The sequence below is a fragment of the Pleurodeles waltl genome, chromosome 9 (assembly GCF_031143425.1).
Source record: "Pleurodeles waltl isolate 20211129_DDA chromosome 9, aPleWal1.hap1.20221129, whole genome shotgun sequence".
Lineage (NCBI taxonomy): Eukaryota > Metazoa > Chordata > Amphibia > Caudata > Salamandridae > Pleurodeles > Pleurodeles waltl.
The window spans coordinates 133,050,387-133,078,111 of NC_090448.1; the positions used below are offsets into that span (position 1 = coordinate 133,050,387).

The window sequence follows — 27,725 nt, forward strand, 5'->3', positions numbered from 1 at the left end:
GCTGTTTCACTCCAGGTATCCCTCCACGACCTCAATTGTATTTTGCAATGTAAGAGACGTTTCTAAACTAGGACACAAGCATTTTGCCTCCTTCGCCATGCAGCATGTATAGAGATGCTGCTCCTTCTCTGCCTGGCATCTTTTTGCAGTACATGTTCACAGTTTTCAAGATTTTAAGGCTGACACAACAGGGTGTAGCTGAGGCTTTTTAGTCCACCCGAACGAACGAGGGGCCAGATGTAGCAAACAAAAATTTTGCGACTTGCAAAATGGGAGGCAGAAAGGTGTCTCAGACACCTTCTGCGACTCGCTATGGGGTCGCAAAGACCCACCTCATCAATATTCATGAGGTGGGTCGCAGTTTGCGACCCCATAGCGAGTCCCTGCACTCACAGGGATAGTGGCATGCTGTAGTCAGCAGACCTTCATGTCTGTGACTGCTTTGTCAATAAAGCAGTTATTTTTTTTCATTTTGCAGCCCGTTTTCCTTAAAGGAAAACGAGTTGCAAAATGAAAAAACTTCCAAAACCATTTGGTTTCGTTTTTTTCAGAGTAGGCAGTGGTCCATAGGACCACTGCCTGCTCTGAAAAAATATTTTTTTCGGCATTCACAAAGGGGAAGGGGTCCCATGGGGACCCCTTCCCTTTTGCGAATGTGTTACCACCAGTGTGACACTGATGGTAACTGCGAGTTGGTTTGCGACCGCATTCGCGGTCACAAAGCAACTCAGCATGGCGATGCGGTCACAAATAGGAAGGGAACAACCCTTACTATATGCGAGTCGCATCTCCAAATTGCGAGTCGGTACCGACTCGCAATTTGGGGATGAGCATTGCGTTCGGCCTTTTGCATGCCGCAAACTGCGTTTTTCGCAGTTTGCGACATGCAAAAGGCTTCCTACATCTGGCCCATGGTCCCTGTTGTTGTGCTGCAGCGCAGACAAGGAGGTCCACTTGGACATCGTAATGGTACATACAGCCAGCATAGCAGCAGACTCCTAAGACGTGGAAGCCGTCTTTGCAATGCTTGGTGCCCGGTTCTGCACAGAACGTCATTAAGAACACGCGCAGAAACAAACCTCCTGTCCGTGCTCCCTTCAAATCAACCAATGGGAGGTGGTTCTCGTTGTTTGTGAGTGTAGCCCCATCCGTTGAAGCTTTGAAACACCGGCACAGAGGGCGCAGTCTGCTGCAGCATTGCAAAAAAAAAAAAAAAAAAAAACTGATCGACATTAGAAGATGCTAATTTGTCTATAAATGTATATAAGTAAAAAAAAAAGTTAACCTGACACGATGTACGCAAAGTAATGCAACAACAAATCAGCAGAGTTGTATTGACACTCTCGAACATTTATATTATTAATCCAATATTCAGAACAGACAACCACCAACAGAAATGAGTCCATGTTTCCAGGAATAAGACCCAGTGAGGCTCACCGGCAACGACGGGCACAAATTAGCCACTGTTTATCTGTTTAAAAGGCTCAGATGAAATGAAAAACTGTTCACATGTGTGCATAGGTGAGATAATGGCACGCTTGTCTAAACCCTTTTTATACACCTAATGAAGTTCAATGAGACAGAGTGAGTATGGTGGCAATAGACTACTTAGACCTTGATTTTGGCAGAAGTGGAGGTTAATGCTGAAAAGGTTGGTCTTTAAGCAGACGTGTTGATTTAGGAATACTGATGTGTTGATGCTGTATTTGGTGCTATGACGAGGAGATCATATCCACAGGTACAGAGCATTTAACTGGGACTACATGGATCATGCTCTTTTCATGACCACAATACCAAAGTCCAAATACATCTTCCTGAGAGTTATAGTAATTAACTCAACGTCAGTAGACAAAAAATATAGTTGGGAAAAAAAAGGGGACTTAGCAGGCATCGAGACTATAGTACCTTCTTACAAGGACAGGAGATTCATTGTCACATTCAGCTTTCCTACAAATGCTGAGTGTCTCTCTGTGTACGAGTAATGGACCTGAAGGAAGGACAAGTGTCATAGTCACCTGGTTCTTGATCTAACGTCAAGCAATGTAAGCACTTTGAGTGGAGGTCGCATTCTTGCAACATTCAGAATGTTTGCTGCAAAACGTAAAGGATGTTTGCTTTTGTTGTAAGCTCTCTGGAAGGTGCTTAAATGGTAAATAAATTTAAAAAAATATGTACCTGCTCCTAATAACCTCATCCCTGATAAGAAACTACAGCTGACCACTGAAGAAGGAATTTTCAGTATTCTTCAGAACATTCTACCCAAGGTGGATTGGCAGCCGGGTCAATTCTGGCTACCAGACACATTTTGGATCAGTTTCTAAAAAAAATGAAATGGTGCCAGTGATTCTTAGCTATACTTAAGTTAGCTATACAGTAACGTTTTCACCCTCTGAAGCTCTACTGAGCAGAGCCGAGAAGAAACCCTCTGAAATAGCATTTCAATAATATTTTGACACTGGACCCGTGAATTCCTTTATCAGATGTTACAGTCAAAGAGGATGCTTGGTTTGTACAGCGCCAGGTGGTGTTTGTTGACGCTGCCTTGCACTGTTATCGTTTTTGTTCCAGACATGTGTTCTGTGGTTTCTTGGGGTAACGGAAACATCAGCTTCTTTGATGTTTGGTTTTTTGCTGTTGTTTTTTTTCCCTACTTTGCCCAACCCTATGTCTAACTTCCAACTGATATTGCAGCTGAACACACAATATGCAGTTGTGTACCCACTACATGTCTATGCCTCAGTTATTCGGAAAAACGTACAAACATAACAAGGACGTTCTTTTATTCTACTCGGCGCCAATTAATTGGGCATATCTACTGTGCCTTCCACTTAAGCATACCAGAGTGTGTGACTGCTTGAGGCAATGCACTTTACCAACAGTGTCACTTGTGGGTGAATGGTGAAATTTACTGGTTAGCTGAGAATATTCCGTCGTCCAACTAAAACTAAACAGAAACTTTCCAATGTCTTTTAGCAGATTATCTACAATGTCACAATTTGAGCACTAGCTCAAAGTTTAATATGTCGTCAAAACTGCCTTGTGCTTGGTTTTAGGTGTCAGCTTGAGAATAAGTCAAGACAAAACAGCGCACTACGCTGCACTACTCTGCAGCAAAAGGAGGTGGCACACTACGGAGGTGAGCAGCAAAATGTTACTTGGCTAAGGGTATCAAAACTCTGGCAAAGCTCTGAATTTCGCTTAGCATAAAACTTTTTTCAGAAGCAACACCTCTGAGGCCTTCGCAAATTATCATTACACATGCAACGGTGTTGAACAGACGAAAACAGAATGAAAAGCATAACACATACGTGATATGACATAAAGATATGCAAATACATTCACAAAAAACACCAACAGACATAATCATAGAAAGGGACCTACACAAGTAGCCAAAGAGAGGCAATGGTGTAGCCAGGTGTGGCTGGGAAAAGAGATAGCTACAGCTACATACAGATGGATGCAAAGAGAAAAATGCCTTTCACTTCCAAGAAGCCATGCTCAAGATATCCTGACACAAACTGACCGATGATACAACCCTGCTGTTTTTAGCACACCTAGGGTGTGTAAATAAGTTTATGAATCAGGGTTTGGGAAGAGAAACTGTTGCATCAAAGATGGGGTCAAACAGTTTTAATGATAGTAAATTTGAGCACCAAAAAAGCAACACACGCATTCCACTTGTTATACATGGAAGTAAAACTAATTCATAACAAGCATTTGCAATGCAATAGGTCTCGTATTTGCATGAGTTAGAGCTATTGGCATTGTAAATTCATAACTGGACTTTTCTCGCCACATAAATTGGTCAACCCTGCCTCATAATTTTGTCTTTTCCTGCCATATAATTCTAGTGGCCATGCATATAACTAAAGCACTTCCATTTACCTTCTTCCTCTACTTGCAGCAAAAAATGAACATTTTGCCATTTAGCATCCCAATTAAAATCTGCTGTGCTAACTCCAATAGAATACCACTTTCATCACCCCACCATCAGTTGCTGGCTGGCTAGCACAATTCCTCCAAAAAAGACACAAGACCGCCACAGAGGAGAAATAAACTAGAAGGGTCACCTAAACATATCAAGAGTGTTCAAACAGTAATAGTGTAATAAGGATGTTAAGTTGGTCTGAATCATTATCATAATTGTAAAAAGGAAATATTATTTAAAACAAATACAATTATCATATAAACCTTTATCAGAAGTAAACTTTTGGCATTACACTGTAATGCTCAAAACGGCTCCTAGAGGACACCATATCAAAAATATCATTTGTAAGAAACAAAGGTCATGTAACCATATTGTGAGCCCCTAGAGGGCATAACTCCATGAAAAAAACAGGAGCAAGTAATGCAGTGTAACCATATACTTAGCCCCTAGAGGGTGTTTTTAGAGCTAGCAGGCCTACTACAATGATATCACAAACACGGTCTTTAAAACAAAACCCCTCCCAGTTGTAAAACAAAAGTTCTATCCACGAGAAAGCTTACAAGACACTGAATAGTGAGAGGAGTTATTATTTTGGGGTTCACACTAACCTAGTGTGGAGACCCAGAGATGACCTAGACAGAAAGAGCGTTTTGAATGTGGTCCAGTTGTCCTAGGATCACCAAAGGCTGAGTTATGAGCAAAAATGTTTTGTAAAAGAAATGCCCCGGCAAGGCATTATGGGCTACGTTTCCTTTCCACAAATATTTTAATATGTTAATATGACTGTAATGCTCAGAACAGCCCCTAGAGGAAACCACAATGAAAATAGCATTTGTAAGAAACATGGTCATTAAATCATATAGTTAGTCACTAAAAGGCGTAACCACATGAAAAGAAAATGGCAATAATTAATCCAATGTAACAATATATTTAGCTCCTGTAGAGCGTAGTGCATTACACATTTTCCGGGGTAGCAGGCCTATAGCAATGATGTTACAAACAAGGCCCTTAAAACACAAGCTATTCCCAAATGTAAAACAAAAGTTCCAGCCATGAGAGCATTTAGAAAGACAGTGAATGGTAGGAGTTTTTTTTTTTTTTTGTGGTCCCTGCTAACCTAGTGTGGGAACCCAGCGATGACCTAGACCGATAGAGAGTGTCATGTTGAACATTTTAGTGGTGGCCCCACTGTCTTAGGACCACCACAGGCTGAGTTATGAGCAAAAATGTTTTGTAAAAATAATGGCCTGCAAAGCTTTATGCGGCAAGTATCACTAGTGCAGTGAATATTGTAGTATCAGCTCTCCCACTGTGCCGGGAGAGCCACTTTCGCTTTGACGATTTCTGTTTTACAAAAAGCATTTACCAATTTCAAGTGTTTAAGGAGAGAGCCACAAGAAATGACTACAATTAGGTAACTGTGAACAATGTGACCAGTGCTCCAATACCGCCAATCATGTTCATGCTGTTGTGCCTGTTTGCGCTGTGAGTGCCATGGCTGCCATGCAGTATGAAGTGGATAGACAAAAAAAGTAGTTTGCCCACGCTGAAGTATATCAGCAGTTGTGCAATAATCCATGTAATAGGGGTAGTCTGCAAGGTGTGACAAAAGCAGCCTCAAGGTGGGACAAACGTAAAGCATTTACCAATGACATCACATGATTTTTGAGAGGCAACCCCATAAATGAGTGAAAGTGATGGGCATGACATAGGCGTGGTTAAAAGCCCATAATGCTTACAACAGGTCAAAGCACTTCTTGAAGCCCATTAGTTTCTTAATTACAGCTACCTGTATGGTCGACATGTCGGGGAATAGGCTCAAAGGGCAGCCCTTAATGGAAAGAATGGGGCTTCAGAGTAGGGGGAGCATAATGGGCACTTGAGGACCTGCACCCAGAATGGAGCAGTGAATCACCCACATTGTGTTCTGCCTTTGTAGGTGGTGTTACCTCAACACATTTTAACTTACAATTTATTACTTCTATGGTTTTATTCCTAAAAAAACAACTCACATTAACCAATTCGACACAAAAGAAATATGTGGACAAATAAGGTAGGAAAATATCTGAAAAACAAAATAGCATGAAAAACAAGAGGGAAAAAAAGAGGGAAAAGTAGTATACGTCGGATTCCCCTATTTAAAAAAAGAAGGAAGCGTTGGCAAATCGAATTGATCTCATCTCTAAAAGGCTGAGCTATTGGATTTGCCAAAGCTTTTAGCCAATGTTAAATGAATGCATGTGTTAGGATGGTCTAACACATGGCTACCATTTCATATTTACATACCTAAAATGGTAGACGGCCATATTAGAATGGTAAATCAAATGCTTAAATGTGTAAAAGGTGTGAGCAAGTTAGGGAAAGAGTGCAAAGAAAGTTTGGGTGGTGGGGCAAGGCAGAACACTAGGCAGAAGTAAAACAGGGGGGAGAACAAGGAAACCTGTGCACTGTCATGGAGCGCTCAATACAAAATATGACCGGCATTGCCGAAGTCAATGGTTTTCAGAACTATTGCGAAGCATTCCTGATGCTGTGCAACGTGGGTTAGAATAAAGAAGGCACATATTGTGGCCACCCATAGCGTTGCATTGATAACTCGTGCTCAACTTTTTAGTGGGAATCAACGTGGGCAAAAGAACAGTGCAAAAGCATTATGTACTTAAATACACAGGGGTAGTTAGGAAAACATAGTGTGAAAATAATAGGCGGGATGGTTAAAGAACGTCTTCACCTTACTGCCTCTCACCACTTTCCTTTACCAGAATGAACCTCAGCATCCCCATCTCGGCAATGCCCCATCTCCCTTGTCCTTCTCCCCAAGACACCCCTGCTCCAGCCTCCATGCAGCACCAGAGCACCATATGCAGGTGCTGGCCAGGGGACCAGTGGTATTCATGCTTTAGTTGTGGTTTCGCTCACCTGTACTTCCCACTCACTGTATTCCTTCAAGGATGATGAGGACTGCTGCAGGGTTGTAGACTAATGTGGTACTGCAGCTGCAGTGTCATGACTGAATTAACCTACCTCCTAAGGATCCTTGTTTTTTTCCCGCTTCATGTAGGTCAGTGTCAAAGCTTGACATGGAAGCTGGACATGCAGAGCAAGGGTGTAAGCAGCGCTGCTCCACAATCAATGCTTTAAAAGCCATCTTCTTTTTCTGCACGGCCTTATCTAAAAACAGGTCCTTCCTACGGTCAGTCTCCCTTTCACTCCTATGTGCCCCCTCACACCCTACAATCATTTAGATCCAAGATGCGTGCGTTCCAATGTGCAAAAAAGCCAGAATGCGCGGAAGGTCCTTTTTTTCTTGCAGCTTCCCTTTGAAATTCTCGTCCCCCAAACGCCATTATCTCTGAAGCTGTTCTTAGAAAAGATCCCAAAATCTGCCTTTCTTTAAGCATTTCTAGAATACTTTTATGTTGGTGCCACTCTGTTGCTGTCTGAGCCCTGCATCTTCTACCAGCACCAGGGCACCCTTTTTGGGTGTTGGTCGCGCTGTACAAAAATGTCATCCATTCACTCCACACCGCCTCATCGAGTGATCACAGCACAGCCGCAGTGGCACATGTCAAAATAACGAGGCGCAGTACAAGCCGGAAAGCATGTAGAAAACACTGAATGTGTCAAGTAGACTAATGGCTGTGTGAGACTTTCGTCACTTTTAACTGATAACGAGGATTTTTCAAAACAGAGTTTCAATTAAACATGCCGAATTCAAGGCCTCAGCTACCTGAAAGGGGCTCATCTATTTAAAGAATTGCCAGTCTTGTTGTGTCCACAATTACAACCTGATGGTTCTAAGGAAACCAGTTGCTCATGTTTGGTTATTAAGCTGTAACGAGTCAGTGAGTCGACATGTACAGTAGTGGGCGTGCATGTACGTGAGCGTAAGTGTATCACGTGTGGGTTTTTATTGTCTATTTACTTTGCTGCACTTTGAGTTCCATCGTTTGGGAAGCTCGTTGATGGACAGCAGGGTGACAAGCTGGGAAAAGTCGTCTCAAAAGAAACCACAGCACTACTCAATTCGACCACCGTGTCACTATGCAAATGACTGACAGCTCTGCACACTTGTGGCTGTTCTTATGCTGCTGCCAAGCTTCCTGGTCCCACCCACTGCCACAGCGTGGCATAGGTCGATCTGCACACATCTACTCCAGTCCATCATTTCTATTTGACTGCCAAGAGTCTATTAAAAGCAGATGACCCAGAAAGGTAGAAAAAAGGACGTTGACAGTGTCTGAGAAACAGTGGTAAGCACATCATGCTGAATGATGCTGCGTTAAATATGCAAAAACACGTTTACTTACTTGTGTATTCAATCACTACAGTAAAGTCAAATCAGCCATCACTTTCATACTTCTAAAAAAGTATTTTCCTGCTACAGTGCAAGTTTTCTCAAATGATCTAGAAACCCACAGTTCCAGCCAAAAGACAAACATCTTGCTTGGCAACTAATCTTGATTATGTCATATGAGTAAATGATCCTATCGACAAACTGCAGCGCATTCTGCCGTTTTGTGATGAACCCTCGAGGGGATATCAATGGTTCAGGGTGGGTAAGCATTATTTGAAAATCTTCAGAAGATAAACTTCAGCAGTATGGATTGGAACAGCGCCACAAGTCTGAATCTTCTGGTTCAGTCAAAAGCACTGAAAGATAGGGAACTCCCTATATTGGCCTTCCTTTATAAGCATCACCCAATAGGAATGGGTAGGATATGCTATAATCAACGAATGTTACAGTAACTTCACCATTGCTGTGACCAACAATTCAACCTGCCCTTTACCTCGATCTAATTTAATTTGGCATCCTAATACCACTGTTAACCAATCTGGGATAAAGGGTGGTGGTGTCAACATAAAGTCAATCCATACCATTGTGGATAAAGTAATTAGTGTTGAATGAAAAAATTACTTGCCTTTGGTAGTGATCTTTCCGCTGGATTCTCAGCCAATATGAAGGTTCCTCATCTGTTGAATACTTCGTGCCCCAGGCAGTTGCCAAAACTTTTTTCATAGCTCTCCTGAACAATTAGAAGGTGTGGGCTCAATTTTGGTGCCAGAAGGTATGCCATTGTGACGTCAATGGGCCCATGTGGAGTCCACCCCATCTGTTTTTTCTATGCCCTTAGACTCAGAGATGAGGAAGGACATCAACTAGCAAAGCATAAAGCAGCAATATAAGTTGGAACTTTTTAGGGAGGCATAAGACTATTATTCAGAATGGGGAGGTGGGTGGGGTTGGTGAGAAATCTGCAAGTAGATACTCTATCCACCAGAAATATTGTCTCCAAATGTATGTAACTTTTTCTTTTGATGGGTACTTTTACCTGCAAATTACACACCTGTAAAACAGATTCCAAAGCTTGCCCTATTTTTATCCACTACACTATGTACCTGTTGCATTGTTCTAGTGTCTTTAAACTACAGACCGTTTTGTTGGAGGGGCAACAAGCAGACTGAATCCCACTGACTACTAACTCTGGCAGCAGGAGGAAAGATCTAAGATGCCACCACTCAATTTACAAGCATGAAGGGGAGGGTCTGGAGGTTGGGATGAAGAAACTGCCCCTCTGATTGGGAGAGAAGGTGTGCTCCTAGAGGAAGATGCAGCGAGGACCACAATGAGAGATGCAGAAGGTCCGTTCACCATACCCTTCTTTGCCTGTCTTCATTAATGAAAAGAAATGAGGCCCAGTCTTAGCAAATCTTCCTCAAAACACAAGGACATGGGAGGAAATGCATAGTGAAATAGTAAGTTCCACCTCAAAGTAATTCATTTCCCAACTCTCCCTGCAGCAAATATTGGAGGAAGCGGAATTGGCAATGGGAATAGCTGCAAGTGGCTGTGGGGTGCCTCACAGGGCAAAGATGTACTGTACCACTTCCAGATGGTGACTAGCCAAATTTCGGCTGTGGCGCCCACACATAGAGCCTCAGTGCTTCTAGACAGACATAGTGAAACCCTACTCCTCCCCGTGTGTTGTGATACCATAATAGCTGTACTTTCTGTCAAGAACTGGATAGGTTGGCTACTAACAGAGGGAAGGAAGGCCTTGAGTGCCAGCCAAATCATCTTCAGTTCTTTCTGGCAACTTTGAACAACATGCTCTTCTGGAACGTAGAGATCGCTGATCTTCAGCTCTTCTAGATGACCACCCCAAATAAAGGGGGATGCTTCTGTCATCAAACAGACATGGATGGTAGGAGGTAAAAGCATATCCCTGAGGTAGGTGTAAATTCAGACCACCAGGCCAGATCCGCTGCAGTGTCCTGGAAAGATCAGAAGGGTTTGTCACAGTTCTCTCCTGTACTTGAACCACTGCCTGCAGAGGTATCACTGGTGAGTCCTCATGTGCCAGCAGGCATACATGACTAGGAGGATGCAGGAAGACAGCAGACCCAGCAGGCGATCGACTGTCAGGACAGGAATCTGAGCTCCCTCCAAAAACATCATAATCATAGCCTTGAATATCCTGTATTTTTAGGTAGGAAGAAAAAACTTGAAGTGATATGTCCAGTACTGCCCTGTTAACAGAAGGCACTGAGAGAGCTCTTGATGAGACTTGGGCATATTGATGGAAAAACCCAACTCAAACAGCAGGGATGATGTTTCTTGTAGGCATGCAACTGATGCAACAGTCTGCAGCAAGCTCACTTTGAGCAGCTAGTCATAAAGGTACGGGGATACCAATATCCCTGACCTCAGGGGTTGGGCCTCAAACTCACTTTTGTAGAAACTGAAGGAGATAATGTTGTTACGAAAAGGGGGACCGCAAATAGGTAGTGTGTCGACCCTAACACGAAGTGCAGGCATGATAGGCCCAAAGATCAGCTGTCACACTACCTGTCTTGTGCCTCTCTAGTGTTTGTCTTATCATCAAAATGTCTTGCTCCATCAAAAGGCATGCCCATCAAAGCTATTTAAACATCTCTAGCGAAGACAGTTACGCTAAAGAGTAGTTCATATGCCCGGGTAGAGAGTCTCCAGTATCCAGACAGCTCTAATTATTTTACTGGATGTGTCTTGCCCAACTCAAACGACCTCTGTAAAGTGGTCTCTAAGGTGTTTGGGCAAATTTGGGACTACCAGTTGTACCATATCACAGAGGGCACGTGTATACTTCCTTAACAAATAAGCTGCGTTGAGACAGCTTAGTGCCAGGCTTACAGATGGGAAGGCCTTTTCTCCAAGTGCCTCTAGCTTCTTTTCCTCCATGTCTGGAAGGGCTATGAGGAAGGAGCTGGGGTTCTGTTTCATACATGAGGCGCCTTATATGACTAGGCTTTCTGGGGATTAATGGACAGGCAAAGAAATAGGATTCTCTGGAGCTGGTCTATAGTGCTTGAGAATTAGCCAGTTTATTAACTAGGTAGACATGGGCTTTTCCCCTGCTTATGACAATAGGTATAAGAGCGCCTCATTAAATGGCACTATCCTCATACTGCACTCAAATATGAATGCTAATTTGTAGAAAAAAAAATCTCTGAAGGATATGAAAAGCAATGTAGAGACAAGCTCTAGATCTGTGCCGGAGGACATGGAAAAGTGAAATGATGCTTAAAGTGCCAAAATTGAGCTGCTCGCCCTACCAGCACAAGAGAGCTATGGAAAAATGTCCAGATCCAGCCTGCCATCATGAAGTACTGAATATGTGGGTACTATTCAGGTAGAAATATACAGAGTAATAAAACAGTTTTCCAAATGGTTGGGCACAGTGGCCAGGTGGGGGGACCTGTGTAAATGTAACCCTTCACAAAGTGGTCATAAACAAAGTGTTAAGGCAAATAAGGTTTCATAACTGTGATAAACAGGCACAGCTAGATACACATTGTACTTCTGGACAAACGCACAATGCTTTTTTTAGGACTAAAATGGATTATATGCCTTCATCACCGACACTATGGCATATGTGACCAGTGGTTACACTGTGTCCAATCCTATCAACTGCATAACCAAAGGTGTTTCTTGCCGATCCCGGACATTGGCTTACAGCCTGTTCTCTGAGTGACATAACAAACCTACAATAACCTCACAGCTTTCAAAATGTCAGGCATTCCCTCAGGACACACACAAAAAAACATATTTTATATACAAAGCACCTGGAAACATTGGTGGGATTTTTGGCCCGGTTTGTTGTATAGGATGTGTCATGAATCTTGAGTTTACCAATTAGAGTGAAGCAATAAACATCTAATAATACATACATACATACAAGCACATATTGAACTATCAAATTCACGCCGCTTTTGTGACCAGTGCTGCATGCTACCACGGTCCTCACCTCACTCCGCTCCCCCATTCATTGCCACCAATGCCCTCTTTGTGTTCTCCTTTGTTACCCTTCTAATAACCCACCTCTTTTCTCTGGCCTTTCCTCCTTCTTCACTCTAAAATTGCAACAGACCGGCCTGCTTCTTTTTATTCATCCAACCATCAGCAGCTCCAAATTTGTACTGTTTTGTATTATTATTTTGAAACGCGCCCTGGATAAGGGTGCTATAGAAAACTAAACAAATGAATAAATTCAAAGAGTTACAAAATACTGATTTTCAAACTGTCAAATGAACAATAATGCTTATTTATGTACTGTAATCACTCTACTGTACCTTTAGCAGCTGAATTGTTCTGTGAAGACACAGAGGGTCTTCTCTGCTGGAGAAACACTCCTGGTGCCAAGGGCTGAGAACCCCGATTTACTTGCGCTACCCCAAACGTGCTTGCCCCAGCGGTATATTCATGATCTGCTACGGTTGTTGGACTGAGATCCAGCTTAGAGGGTTCAGGAGAACTGCTTTCCTGAGGGATTTTAATTGTGAGGTTGGATGAGAGCTTCTTTTTGGTATTCTTTTTCTTCTTGATCTTCTGCTCCTCCTTAAATGGAAGCAAACGTGCAAACTCTCTTTAATAATTAAACCATCTACAACAGCCACCACATAGTAACTCCTAATCACTTTTTGTAAAGTTTTGTGCAAAAATGCACCTGCATCTCCACTTATCACGTGTTAATAGGCATGCAGTAGTACTGATCGTGTATGCACCTCATAACATATTCAGTCTGTAAACATGGTGGCAATAAACCACTTGTCATTCTCTATAAACATTAAACCATCCAAGCATGTGCAATCTGCATTTCATTCAGTCAGGATAAGCTCCTAATGCCCAGCCTACAGGTCCTATGTTCAGATCCCAAAAGTGTGAACTATCCTATGTCCTGATCCCAAAAGTGTGAACTGTGTGTTTCATTCCTTCTTAGGTCAATTAAATGGCTGCCGTCCACTTGAATATTAAAAGGGTATAAAATTTGTAGCGGTACAACATCTCATGGATCTGCAGTAAGAAACTCAACATAAAGCCAATTTATCAACTCGTGTAAGCACATTTCAGTTATGGAAATTTCTAACCACCTTTCTTTTCTCGAAAAACAATTCTGCTAATTCATACCCTAAAATTAATTCATAGAAACTATTTAAAAATTTGATCACTGCTGTGCCTAGTTGGAATCAGCAGTTTTCATACAGAGCTCTATTCCAAAATGGTTTCTGGCATCTGCACAAAATCAGACTGGAAAAGCTTGCATTTTGCATCGGCGCGAGTTTCCGACAAGAATTTATGAATGGGCAGCATATGCTTGCTGCATGTGATCACTTTTCACAAACATCTTTCTCCGGCACACATTTTGCACATGGAAGCACGCCTGTGGGTCTAGCAGGGGTCAATTCCAGCTCACTCCACACAGGCGATCCACTGACCGCCCAGAGCACAGACGACACTGCAGGACGTAGGCAAAAACGCTCTTTGCCGCACCGTCTCTCTGTACTGCACCGCTCATGGCATGCACGAGCCCTCCTAACATAGATGTTGAAAAGTAGGCGAAATCATATGGACGGACTCTTTAAAGCACTTATATGCTAATGCTGCCGCCATGGGTGACGTGGCTACGAGGGCTACCGTCACCAGTCGCACGTGACTCACGGGAGCCAAATCACATCAAAGCGCCCGCATGTAGCTTAGCTATGTATGAATACATGTACGCAGGCTCGCGGCTCGGAGTCAGGGCCTACAGCTCAAAGAACGTAGCCGCGCATTTGTAATGGTTAATTTGTCCCTGCATTTAAGTTCAATTTTTGTAAATCACGAGTCTAATTCTTATTGACACTGTTTTCCCCCATTGTACCGTTTATCTTCTATTGCTTGCTGGTCTTACTGAGATTTTCGAAGTATTATCTAGCGTGCGAGCACTATTATCTTATTTCAAAAGAAAAGCACACAGTAGAATTCAATAATAGAGCACCACGCGGTAATTGACTGGCATGGATAAAGACACAACTGACTCGAACGGCAATGCTTGAAGAATGACAAAAAGTAAAACGCCGACAGGAGCTGCGAAATACAGTTGCTGCATCCTTTGTGCTCACGTATTTATCATGCAAGCACATGCAAAAGGAAGCCAGTTTCATGATAAAGGTAATAGTGTTCTCTTTAACGTGAGAAATTAATTTTCAACACGCACATTTCTGCTAAGAGGTGAATAAATGGAGGAAAGAGAGAGATGGAGAGATAGATAAAGAGAGGGAGAGGGAGACAGAGAGAGAGTCGAGAGAGAGGGCGCGGACAAGGAGAAAGACAGAGGAGGACGAGGAGGCGGGAACTGAGCGAAGAAGAAGGGTAGTGTAGCCCTGAGCAAGGACCGGAGTCAGTGGCATGAGGCAACATGATGAGACTCCCTGCAAATTGTGAAGAGAGGCCCACAGTCTTCCATATCTTACAAATATTCATTGGCCGAGGGCTGAATGAGGGCCTCCGAAGGGTTGGTGGGCCCTTTAGAGGGTTCGGCCCATCCTGATCAGCAGGGGCCCCCGAGCGAAGTGGGTGCAGAAGGGAGGAGTGAGGATGGGTTGGTCCTGAGCATGTGTTGCTATGAAAGACAGCTAACATGAGGACAACTGGGTTGGATAAAACACCTATGGCACACGCGCCTTTTAACACATCTCTCGGTCTGCACCACATGAATCGTATTTTTTTGCGTTGGCCATGTTAAGTCCTGCTCTGTGCATCAGGGAGATGGTCTGATGAGCGCAGTACGGAGTGCATCACATATGCATCAGTGCCCCTACAGTGAGCCGATCTTGTCTGCCTGACAGTTCATGTTATCACACGGCTGCTGTCACCAGGCGCTTTCACTGCAACGTGGTGAATGAGATCAGGATAAGTAGAGTCAGAAAGCCTTGGTTGCCCAGAAGTTCCTGGATTACTCACTCCAATGATGACATGAATAATAACTCTAGTATAGAACAAGTCAGAACTGAAATGTCTGTGGGTATTAAAAAGAGTGGATATTAATCATTATTCAACCCGCCGCCATGCATTATATTAGTGGAACGATTCATGGCATTATGAATGGCTCAGCCAACCCTGTTGTTGCACCAGCAAGTGTACTGCAGATTTTGTTGAGACTTTTTAGCGATTCTTGCATTTTACTGGTGTTTTCTGCCTCAAAGGGTGGTGTGTGTGAGGGGCTGTGACAAGGAGAGCACAGCTCCTATTAATTTACAGACTTCTCTTGCCCCCACCTCCACAATCTACCCCTGAATCTCGTGACCTTGCGTCTTGTGGCCTCTCTGAAGTTAGAGAGAAGGCCTTGCTTGCCTCGAAGCTGACACGCTGTTCATTCTAACACTGCTATTAAAATAATATATTTTACATCAAAAACGTAACTGTCTCCTGACAATAAAAGTCAGGAGCGGCCCCTCCGCAAGAGAGCGGAGGAGCGTCACTCCGCAAAAAAAAAAAAAAACGCCCCCCAGAAGTGAAAAAAAAAATGGTAATAAAGTGAATTTTTTACCATTTTATTTTTCAGCACCCAGTCCTGAACAGAGTGTCAGGACAGGACGGGGCAATTGCTGCTGAGTGACAGCACGAAGCTCTGCACTTTAATTTGAAGTATGCATGTCTTGCGACTGCCAGCCTGACATGCGCACTTTAAACTCTTTAACCTGTTAGAGAAAGCCCAGCCTCCAGCGCTCTTATGAGGGCTGAAAGAGGCCGCTCCCTCCAACCCTGACGCTTTCTCTCATGTTGATTAACAGCATGAGAGCAGCACCAAGATTGTTTAGTGCAGTCACCTGGGTCCCGCGTTGGAGCTTCCAGGGTAGACGGACGACGAGAGGATAGGAAAATGCCATCAAGTTAGTGACATTAAGCCAGATGTATCCATTTTGCCAATAGCTATTACCTAATTGCGATTCTTTGCGAATCGCTATTAGGTAATCGCCATTTGAATGTATGAAACTCTAGGAGTTTCATTTAGCGATTCCCAACTGCTCAAAAATTGACCTACCTCATTAATATTCATGAGGTGGGGTGCAATTTGCAATCCATTGTGAATGGTTAAAATCACAGAGATGGTGTCCTGATGTGCTCCGCAGACCACCATGTCTGTGATTGCTTTTAAATAAAGCAATCTTTTTTTGTTTTTAAATGCAGCCCATTTTCCTTAAAGGAAAATGGGATCCGTTTAAAAAAGCAAAATTAAATGTTTTCTTTTCATTTTATAAGAGTAGGGAGTGGTCTGTGGGACCGCTGCCTGCTCTTAAAAAATGCTTTCTCATGCATTCACATAGAGGAAAGGGTCCCTTGGGGACCCAATCCCGTTTGCGAATGGGTTACTATCTACTTGAAGTAGGTGGTAAAATGCGAATGTTTTGCGACCACATTTCGGTCACAAAACATTGCTACATACCACTGCGATTCGGTATCAGGAAGGGGCGCCCTTGACATGCACCTTCTTAATACCGCATTGGTATGTAGTCACAATTCCAATTTGCGATTCGGTAGCAAGTTACCGAATCGCAAATTGGGATTCATGCATACCAAAATGCATTTTTGCAATCTTGAGATCGCAAAAATGCATGATACATCTGGCCCATTTAAAAAAAAAAAAATTACCATTATTGTACCCCTCTCCCCATATCCCCACTGTAAATACAAGCCAGCCACCACTGATAAAAGTAATGGGTGTTAACGTTATCCAACTCATTAATAAGTCCAACAAAGGCTGAATGCCATGTAAGTCCATTTGACTGCACTGCAAGATCAGTTTAGTATTAAAGATGAGCTCCTCCGCTAAAGCATTGCAATGAGGATGTCCAATGCTTTGCAAGCACACGTTTGCATGCACAGTACAGAGCCTGAGTTGGCCACTCATCTGCTGCCATTGCACAAGAGCTGCAGAGTCAATGCACAATGCTAATACCTCAGAGGAATTGTGCATTTTGCACTTCTTAGCGTTGACTTTCGAAGCCAATAAGAATGATTTAGTGGATTCTTCTGAGGGCATGAAGCACAGAAATATATAGACCTGATGTCCCCTAGCCCAGACACAGGCAAGCCAACCAGAGCAGTGCATCCTGGATGTGCGAAAATAAATATCTGCATCCACCCTTTCAGGGTGATCTGAGGACCCAAGGATAATGGTTGTCTTCAGGAATGAAGTGCATCCAGTCCGTGCTTGCTGTATGAGATTCTATAGCACTCAAGGACTTATTTGAGCCTTCGTGCACACGTTTTCAGAGGGCACCATGGCATCGCTGACCTATGATGGTGTGCATGCATTCAACCATACTAGCTTGCCACGTAGACCATACTGTGTCCAGTAGACCATGCAACAAGTGGCGCATCACGCCAGTGGCACAGCTGTCATTAACGCAGCTGTACCAGGAGCGTGAGGCTAAGTGCATCCCACGTACTGCTGCACGTAACTGTGGATCCGGGAGCCCCTTTTTCTTTCATTCATTACGACCCTTGGCCCACTTATTACGCCACTGGTTCCTGGCTTGCTGTCAGTACGGGGTGGATTCGATGGAGGTAAGGCCTAGTCACAGCCTCTTTGAGCCCAGCATTCCAACAGGACGTATCATTGCCTACAAGCCTCGGTCCGGCCCCAGTGAGCTCTTTCTGCCCGGCTGTCACGGTGGTCTGTGTAACAGCGGCTGCCAGAGGCACGTATGAGCCATATGTGCATCACAGCGATTGCGATCTAATGAAATGGGAACCCGGCCCTTTCTTTGACAACTAAAATTGCTAACGAATTTAAGTGAACTTGGCACCGAAATTGACATATCTAATGAGTCATTAATGCAACCATTTCCTTCTCTAATTGTGTTAATGACACATCAGTCGCATCCAGTTTTGAAGGTGAATTTCAGTTGTTACAGTAAATTACCGGCAGCCTTCTGAAATCGCACAGCTCTCCCGGCCAACAACTCTTTGTCATTACATCACTGTGGTGATTGACAGCTGTAACCATCAGTCTAAGTATTGCATCAACAGAGCTGATGTTTATGCGTGCACTGTAGCAATATGACCCGGTTAGTAGCTTACTTAAGCAACATCAAGTAACATCTTTTTTCTTTAAAGATTAACTACAAATCTAGCAAAGGTCGCTGCTTCAAATATGGTTATTAGCCAGAATCTAACTTTATCGCTCAGTTTCTGCCACATTAAATCGGGTTTACTTTGATTACATTGGTGCAAATCGATGCTTCACACTGATCAATCACACAATATATAGACTTCTTACTACGCTATACTCAACTGAATATATGATCATAGTGATTATTCCTATAAATTAATTTACATTAATGTTCTTAAATGCAATCAGGAGCGAATTTGATGAGTAAAAACTAATGGAGGGGTCCAGAGAGATAAATTGTTTCAGATGCAATGACTGGCTTCTGGTACGCAATATGTTTTAAATATATATATATTTTTTTTAACCCGTAAACAGCAGATGTTGGCTCTTATGAAATTATTAATTACAAAATCACCTTCGGGATTGAATCTAAAGCATTATGTATTTATATGTTCAAATGATGTGACTTTTATGGAACACATTCGAAGTATTAAACTGTCTGGGTGTATGCGGAGTTTCTTTTGGAATGACATTCATGGTACATTTTTTATCAATTAATAGAAACTTAAGTAGGGCAAGCAACTTTCTGATCCAACGACTAACTCTATGAGCATTTATTTTTTAAAATGCTGACTGTAATCACATGCAGTTTTAAAATTTATGAAATGACTAAATAATGCAGAAAATGTTGGAGTGTCTAAGTAAACTGGACACTGGAGCGGGAGAGAACAACGGGAGAGGACAACATTTAAAATCGGCGGAGTGAACCCACGTGACAGGGGGTGTGTTTCTCTGGTCGATTGGGCTGAAGTGCACCAAGATGACTTCAATGGAAAATATGGCATACAATACCATGGCGGAAGTAAGTGAAAAATAGATTAATGTCTTTCTATAGTTTGTAGCATTTTATATTAAATGTGTTACATGTTTAAGATGATATTTAGATATATATATTTTATGTAGTTAATTTGATCATTTGGCATTGTATTATGATGAATACACATAAAATGATGTTGATTAGTTAAAAAGAATGTGGGTCCAGAAAATTGCAGAAAGAATATTCAGCATTCACAATATCGTGACCACAATACTGCGGACCACAACATCAAAAGGTAAAGATAAATAAACTTTCTATGCCTAACTCTGCATCTATGTACTTCGGTAACATCTATATCTTCGAGGTACATAGTTGGGGTTAAGAATATGAAATCTATACCATAAATATTCTCGTCATGATATAGAGGCTCCTCGATTTGTCTTTGGTAATATTCCAGACAACAACCTAGCTATGCAATGAACAGTTAAAAAAAAAGATGCTTAAGATGGCACTAAAGCCTGGAAAATTTAGCTCACATTGACTCACTTAAAATGCCCCAAACTGCCAACTGCAAACAGAAGAAGAATTATAATTTTTCTGATTGAATGCCTTATAGAGTATTTTGTAAACTTATCAGGCAGGGAGACAAACATGCAAAACAAAACAAATATAACAGATGTGTAAATCCAAAACCTTTTTGTTTTTTTAGATAAGCATGCATCATGAGTAGCATTACCTGATGAGATAATTTTGCAGCAGCTGCAGCCAGCCCAGTTTCAATAGAGGCAACTCTGGTACCCTCTCGAACAGGTCTATCTTGTCGAGGTACCGATGGGCCGACTCTTGCTAAATTTTGAAAATAATGAACAGTAAGAGTGCTATTGAGAACAAATTTAAAGAAACAAAGAAACAGAGATTGGTTAAGATGTAATATAACACAAAGTACTGATTTGCTTGATCCTTAAGAAAAATAGAGACTGTTTCGAAAATAATCTGAATGTGGGGGCTACTCTTGAGTTTGAATCTTTTGCATTTGTCATTCCAAGAATTTTGTCAGTTGCATACCACTTTCTCTGAGGCTACACCATCGCCTCAGAAGCTAGAGAAGTTCAAACAGGTGTGTATGACTTTTATAATGCTACATCTGCCTTCACTCATCTCTCAATATCTCCAGTGTCAACAAAAATATAAGGTGTCTATGAAACTTAAGACTAGATAAAAAAAAGTCAGAACTATAATGTGTCAATAAAATCTTTTCAAGAGCACCACCTTCCCTCTGGAATTCCCCTCCTGTTGATCTGAGATGCTCAGAGATCCAAAAGAAATTATGAAAAATGCAGAAAGCCCATTTTGAACTAGCCTAGGCAGCTCCTTGATTTTCCTTCTTCTTCTACCTCCTTTGTATTCCTATCTTTCTTCAGACTACCTCACCGGTACTTCTGCCACTTTCCCCTTCACGTTCCAATACAATTGGCCCGTTTGCATGCTCCTTAGGTTACGTGCTCTTCTCATCTCCACTGTTACTGTTGTTCCCTCCAGCACTCTCTGCTGCAATCCTTACTGCCTCAGCTAGAGCAACGTTCCATATCTTTTTCCCTCATCCTTTTACCATAGCATCCTATTTTTATCTATATATTTTTTTCAGTTTTTCCTCTTTCTACCAAATAGGATGGCCACCGTCAGCTGTTAAACTCCTTGCCGAAGTAGATGTTGACCTGCCATGTTTAATGTTGTAAGGTGGTTCCTTGTAAGGGATGCATGTGTCCTCATCTGTTGTTGGCGTCTACAGCACAAATTTATACCATTCAGTACATCGGTGTTTGTTCAAAATACAAAAATAAATATGAAATAAATGCAGTGCATATTAGTTCATGACAAATGAACTATTTCGGATGACTTCACAGCTGACGTCTTATTTTTAAACGGGATGCACTATGATCAGTGAAGTCTGTACTGTTAAAAAATAGCATTTCCCACCATCTTGCTCCACTCTGATACGTAAGCACTGAGCCACAAACAATCAATGCAACCTCTATTTCTAGGTGTGAAGTGCCATCAAATGTATATTTCATACAGTCAGAAAATATCTTTTCTACAATCCTTCACGGCTGAAAAGTTACATTTTTCCCACCCCACAGAATTTTGCTTTATTCTTAAAGAACACTGGATCTTCTCTTTGTAATCCAGCTCGACAGAAGCACTTTAGAAATTTAAGAACATTTCCACCACAGCCAAGTAATCCCTATCATTTAGTAGTTATACACTCAAAAAACGACTTCATCACTTTAATAAAAATACATGAATACAAAGAGTTATTTTACTATAGAACAATGAATACATTTACCTGCTGGTTCATAGGGAATATTCTTATACCTTAATAGTGTACCCAAAACATCAGGGCAAAAATACTGAATAGAGAGTGCATTTATGGTAGTATAGATTTACTGTTTTTACTGTTTTTAAACCCACATCTGCGTTGTTTGGCAATATACATATGGTCAAGCTAAGTAGATTTGGAAATAGGAATAGAAAATCTACACATACTTAGCTGTCCATATTTTTATCCTCAAGATTATGAGCAGGTATAACGATATTCCCTACACAAAATTTTGGACCCACACCTACTGTCACACATTCCGGCTACTTGATTAATTTACAGAAAGAAATGGAGAAGGAGTTAGCGAACCAACCAACCCGAGCCTATTGTGCCCTGCTTTAGCGACAGCTGTGCACATGCACTTTTGTTACAAGATTCTCAGATCTTCTTTTGTTTTCTAAGTGGAAATTATCACTTATCAACCCAGTTCTAGGGAGCCTCAATCAAGAAGATCTCTTGACGTAGTGTACACTAGCAGAAAGGTGACAACATGTTAATGATGTGTGGTCCAATGTTATTAAGAAGAAATTAATTAAGAAGACTGGTTTAAGCTGCTAATTTGGCAAAGGAATAAAAATAACTATCAAGCACGTGAGAAGGATCTGTCAGTAAATTTCATATATCCATAATTGTCTCTAAAAAGGCTTTTTAATGAACATCGCATAGCGATGTAGAACCAATTGCGCATCAAACACGTAGTTAATTGTTGTAATTTTCCATTCAACGCATTTCATCTATTTTCTTTATATTAAATTAAAACTAAACACTCACCAGTCGGGCTATATGGAGCATCATCTGAGCTTTTTCTCTTTTTGGACCGGGATTTAAATACTGGGTGGTCTTCATCTGATTCCAGTGAAGGATAAACTAAGGAAGATAACAGAACTTCAATCAGTAAGATTTGATCATTAAATCACTTTATTTCGACTGTCAGATACATTGCAACATAATCTACATCACAATTGTGAGAAGCACATTTTACCCCCATTGATGGCATCAATGCAAAATAGAGAAGTAAAAGGAGAAGATAACAAGAGTACTTTGAGATGTAAAGCACAGGTTGATGGGGTGGTGGCGATGAGGAAGATGAAAAAAGAAGAGTGAGGTTTAATATTCAGAAAAGGGGGAAAGGGTGAGTTTTTAGTTTCCTCTCTCATCTGCATTACATAGATATGTAATTAATGTAAGCAGATATATTGCGTTTGCAACACACAACCCTGTAAATTGATGCATGGCATGGGACCTCAGTGGGTGCTCACGGTGGGAGAAAATTAATGCTCTACTTATATGATGAATATATATATATATGTATATAAATATATATACTGAAAAAAACAAAGGTTACAGGACGTTATAGTTAGGATGACATTTTACCCATACAAAACCATAGAAATTCAGCAGCTATAGTTATACTTATAGTTATATTTATGTTAAAAAACAATAACTCAAGGCCTAAAGTTACTTTCCGGCATGAGATATAGTTTTGTCAGATAAATATAATCAATGTATGTTTAAAATTAGTAATACCTTTAAGCAATGAGTTCATTAAATGTTTCCTGGATGTAATGAAACCACAGCTTTATTATGGAGGAACAAAAATAATAATTTCCAAGACGAGGGTTGTCTTTCTATTACATTTGCACTGTGAATGTCCACTGTCTATTTAGAGCCCGAGCAATCAATTAAACAACTTCCAACCCTTTTACACATATCCTTAGCAATCTCAAAAGAGAGACAGATGGCAGTGATGTTACAGCACTTATCAGAACCTTCTGTAGCTTTCTACAGGGTCAGCTATACCACTTGATTTAGAATCAAGTCCTGCGGCCGATCATGAATGAATGCACTGGTGCAAACCTGTGTCTAAAGAAATTCCAGTGCCACTGCATGGGATTCAGACACTACAGATTGGAAAAAGTAAGTGGTAAACACTGCTCACTTTTTCTGATCTGTGTTGTGTGCAGATCATGCACTAACTCAGACAATTTCTCAGTTGAGTGGACACTTTTTTGACAGTGCAATAACTTAAGAAGAGTGGCCAGCTATGCTCTGAGGCAGCACACGATACAGACCATGGAGGGGGTCAGAAGCCATATCATTATCCCATTTTCTTCTTTTTTTCCATAATCCGCACATACATTACTTCTAAAAATGTCTGAGTTAGCTCCTCGGTTGCAGACACTAGACAGAGCTCATAAGCACACTAGCAATTGTCTCTTCGTGATTCCGAGCTCTGCTGCCAACAGCACATGCACTCAGACATTTTGAGTTAATGCATGCGGTGTGCATGAAAAACAGAAACGCCCAGACCTCCTTCTGTGTCAGTGCAGCAGAAAGAATGGAAACATGACACAGCCCCTGATCCTTTTACAGGAAAGAACACCGAGATTTTATACTACTTAATATTTTTAGGCATATTTATAAAAATAAAAAAAAACACAGCGCTGTGCAGCAAGTCAACTTGCTGCGCTGCGTGATAGTGAAAGGGCAGGAATGTGCCCTATTTAACATAATACGGTGCACTCCTGTCTTTTCCCAGCACTGGCACACAATGCGCTGCCTGGCGCCAATGCACTGTAAGCAGGATTGTCTTTGTGTCGAAAGTGGCACTTTTCAACATAAAAACAGTCCTCTAAGGCGAGGCATAGCATTTTGACACATTCCCAGGTCTACCAGTATTTGGAAAACTGGGAATGCGCCAAAATCCATGGGTAAATGCATGGGAACACCCACAAACCACCAATGCAACATCTTCCCAGGGCACAGTAACACAATGCGTGTAGCCTTGCTTGGCTTGCTAAATCTAACTTAAGAGTTGTGTCGCTCTTGTGCTCTTTTGTGTGGTGCAACAGCGAAGCAACTCTTTCATAAATATGGTGATGGCTTGTCACTGCCGCAACTCTGGTTTCTCTCCCACTTTTTTAAAGTTTTCATTTGAGTAGTCTGAGGTGCACCCCTGGAGTCTCATTTTAAATTATGCATATGAGAAGCAGCTCCTATTTAAAATTTCATCTACATTCTTGGACAGAAAGAAACACTTTTCACCACCTCTTCTTGCGACCTTTTTTTCTTTAATTAAATTAACCGAAATAAACATGCAATTAAAATGGTAGGTCTGATCTTTCCCTGTCACAAACAGTTAGGAGCGCACCTGCCTGACATCCCAGCAATTAATCTGCCCCATTGCATCATGGTAGATGTAGTATCTTCAAAAAACGAACTCCATTAATTTTTAAATATTTCACCTTTAAGTAGGTACAGCCTTTACTGTGCATCTCTGGACACATGTGTTTCTGGGTTAATCCCTTCTTCAGCAGAGAACATATTTGCGGGGTGCTGGGAATGCTGCCTTGAGCTACTGGGCTGACGAGCTCTGGAGCAGGCACCAGCATGCCAGGGAAGAGGTACTGAAACCGGGGGATTTATGGCAGCATTCCCAGCACCCCGCAAATATGTTCTCTGCTGAAGAAGGGATTAACCCAGAAACACATGTGTCCAGAGATGCACAGTAAAGGCTGTACCTACTTAAAGGTGAAATATTTAAAAATTAATGGAGTTCGTTTTTTGAAGATACTACATCTACCATGATGCAATTGGGCAGATTAATTGCTGGGATGTCAGGCAGGTGCGCTCCTAACTGTTTGTGACTTTAAAGGCTCCCTTGAGCTACTGGGCTGACGAGCTCTGGAGCAGGCACCAGCATGCCAGGGAAGAGGTACTGAAACCGGGGGATTTATGGCAGCATTCCCAGCACCCTGCAAATATGTTCTCTGCTGAAGAAGGGATTAACCCAGAAACACATGTGTCCAGAGATGCACAGTAAAGGCTGTACCTACTTAAAGGTGAAATATTTAAAAATTAATGGAGTTCGTTTTTTGAAGATACTACATCTACCATGATGCAATGGGGCAGATTAATTGCTGGGATGTCAGGCAGGTGCGCTCCTAACTGTTTGTGACTTTAAAGGCTCCCTTGAGCTACTGGGCTGACGAGCTCTGGAGCAGGCACCAGCATGCCAGGGAAGAGGTACTGAAACCGGGGGATTTATGGCAGCATTCCCAGCACCCCGCAAATATGTTCTCTGCTGAAGAAGGGATTAACCCAGAAACACATGTGTCCAGAGATGCACAGTAAAGGCTGTACCTACTTAAAGGTGAAATATTTAAAAATTAATGGAGTTCGTTTTTTGAAGATACTACATCTACCATGATGCAATGGGGCAGATTAATTGCTGGGATGTCAGGCAGGTGCGCTCCTAACTGTTTGTGACTTTAAAGGCTCCCTTGAGCTACTGGGCTGACGAGCTCTGGAGCAGGCACCAGCATGCCAGGGAAGAGGTACTGAAACCGGGGGATTTATGGCAGCATTCCCAGCACCCCGCAAATATGTTCTCTGCTGAAGAAGGGATTAACCCAGAAACACATGTGTCCAGAGATGCACAGTAAAGGCTGTACCTACTTAAAGGTGAAATATTTAAAAATTAATGGAGTTCGTTTTTTGAAGATACTACATCTACCATGATGCAATGGGGCAGATTAATTGCTGGGATGTCAGGCAGGTGCGCTCCTAACTGTTTGTGACTTTAAAGGCTCCCTTGAGCTACTGGGCTGACGAGCTCTGGAGCAGACACCAGCATGCCAGGGAAGAGGTACTGAAACCGGGGGATTTATGGCAGCATTCCCAGCACCCCGCAAATATGTTCTCTGCTGAAGAAGGGATTAACCCAGAAACACATGTGTCCAGAGATGCACAGTAAAGGCTGTACCTACTTAAAGGTGAAATATTTAAAAATTAATGGAGTTCGTTTTTTGAAGATACTACATCTACCATGATGCAATGGGGCAGATTAATTGCTGGGATGTCAGGCAGGTGCGCTCCTAACTGTTTGTGACTTTAAAGGCTCCCTTGAGCTACTGGGCTGACGAGCTCTGGAGCAGGCACCAGCATGCCATGGAAGAGGTACTGAAACCGGGGGATTTATGGCAGCATTCCCAGCACCCCGCAAATATGTTCTCTGCTGAAGAAGGGATTAACCCAGAAACACATGTGTCCAGAGATGCACAGTAAAGGCTGTACCTACTTAAAGGTGAAATATTTAAAAATTAATGGAGTTCGTTTTTTGAAGATACTACATCTACCATGATGCAATGGGGCAGATTAATTGCTGGGATGTCAGGCAGGTGCGCTCCTAACTGTTTGTGACTTTAAAGGCTCCCTTGAGCTACTGGGCTGACGAGCTCTGGAGCAGGCACCAGCATGCCAGGGAAGAGGTACTGAAACCGGGGGATTTATGGCAGCATTCCCAGCACCCCGCAAATATGTTCTCTGCTGAAGAAGGGATTAACCCAGAAACACATGTGTCCAGAGATGCACAGTAAAGGCTGTACCTACTTAAAGGTGAAATATTTAAAAATTAATGGAGTTCGTTTTTTGAAGATACTACATCTACCATGATGCAATGGGGCAGATTAATTGCTGGGATGTCAGGCAGGTGCGCTCCTAACTGTTTGTGACTTTAAAGGCTCCCTTGAGCTACTGGGCTGACGAGCTCTGGAGCAGGCACCAGCATGCCAGGGAAGAGGTACTGAAACCGGGGGATTTATGGCAGCATTCCCAGCACCCCGCAAATATGTTCTCTGCTGAAGAAGGGATTAACCCAGAAACACATGTGTCCAGAGATGCACAGTAAAGGCTGTACCTACTTAAAGGTGAAATATTTAAAAATTAATGGAGTTCGTTTTTTGAAGATACTACATCTACCATGATGCAATGGGGCAGATTAATTGCTGGGATGTCAGGCAGGTGCGCTCCTAACTGTTTGTGACTTTAAAGGCTCCCTTGAGCTACTGGGCTGACGAGCTCTGGAGCAGGCACCAGCATGCCAGGGAAGAGGTACTGAAACCGGGGGATTTATGGCAGCATTCCCAGCACCCCGCAAATATGTTCTCTGCTGAAGAAGGGATTAACCCAGAAACACATGTGTCCAGAGATGCACAGTAAAGGCTGTACCTACTTAAAGGTGAAATATTTAAAAATTAATGGAGTTCGTTTTTTGAAGATACTACATCTACCATGATGCAATGGGGCAGATTAATTGCTGGGATGTCAGGCAGGTGCGCTCCTAACTGTTTGTGACTTTAAAGGCTCCCTTGAGCTACTGGGCTGACGAGCTCTGGAGCAGGCACC

At 42.2% G+C, this 27,725-nt stretch overlaps 1 protein-coding gene across 2 annotated transcripts in view; it reads right to left on the minus strand.

The window, feature by feature from the left end:
• The window catches only part of PHF2 (PHD finger protein 2), a 450,390-nt gene that overhangs the window by 15,722 nt on the left and 406,943 nt on the right, over positions 1 to 27,725 (minus strand). Inside the window, exons 19-22 of one of the 2 annotated variants that reach the window (XM_069206410.1) lie at positions 22,311 to 22,406; positions 19,899 to 20,008; positions 12,542 to 12,806; positions 12,291 to 12,441 (exon numbers count right to left, since the gene is read on the minus strand). In XM_069206410.1, coding sequence (XP_069062511.1) covers positions 12,323 to 12,441; positions 12,542 to 12,806; positions 19,899 to 20,008; positions 22,311 to 22,406 — 590 coding nt within the window. In that variant the 3' untranslated portion in view covers positions 12,291 to 12,322. The remainder of the gene's footprint in view (positions 1 to 12,290; positions 12,442 to 12,541; positions 12,807 to 19,898; positions 20,009 to 22,310; positions 22,407 to 27,725) is intronic. The other variant, XM_069206411.1, reaches the window with a different exon arrangement.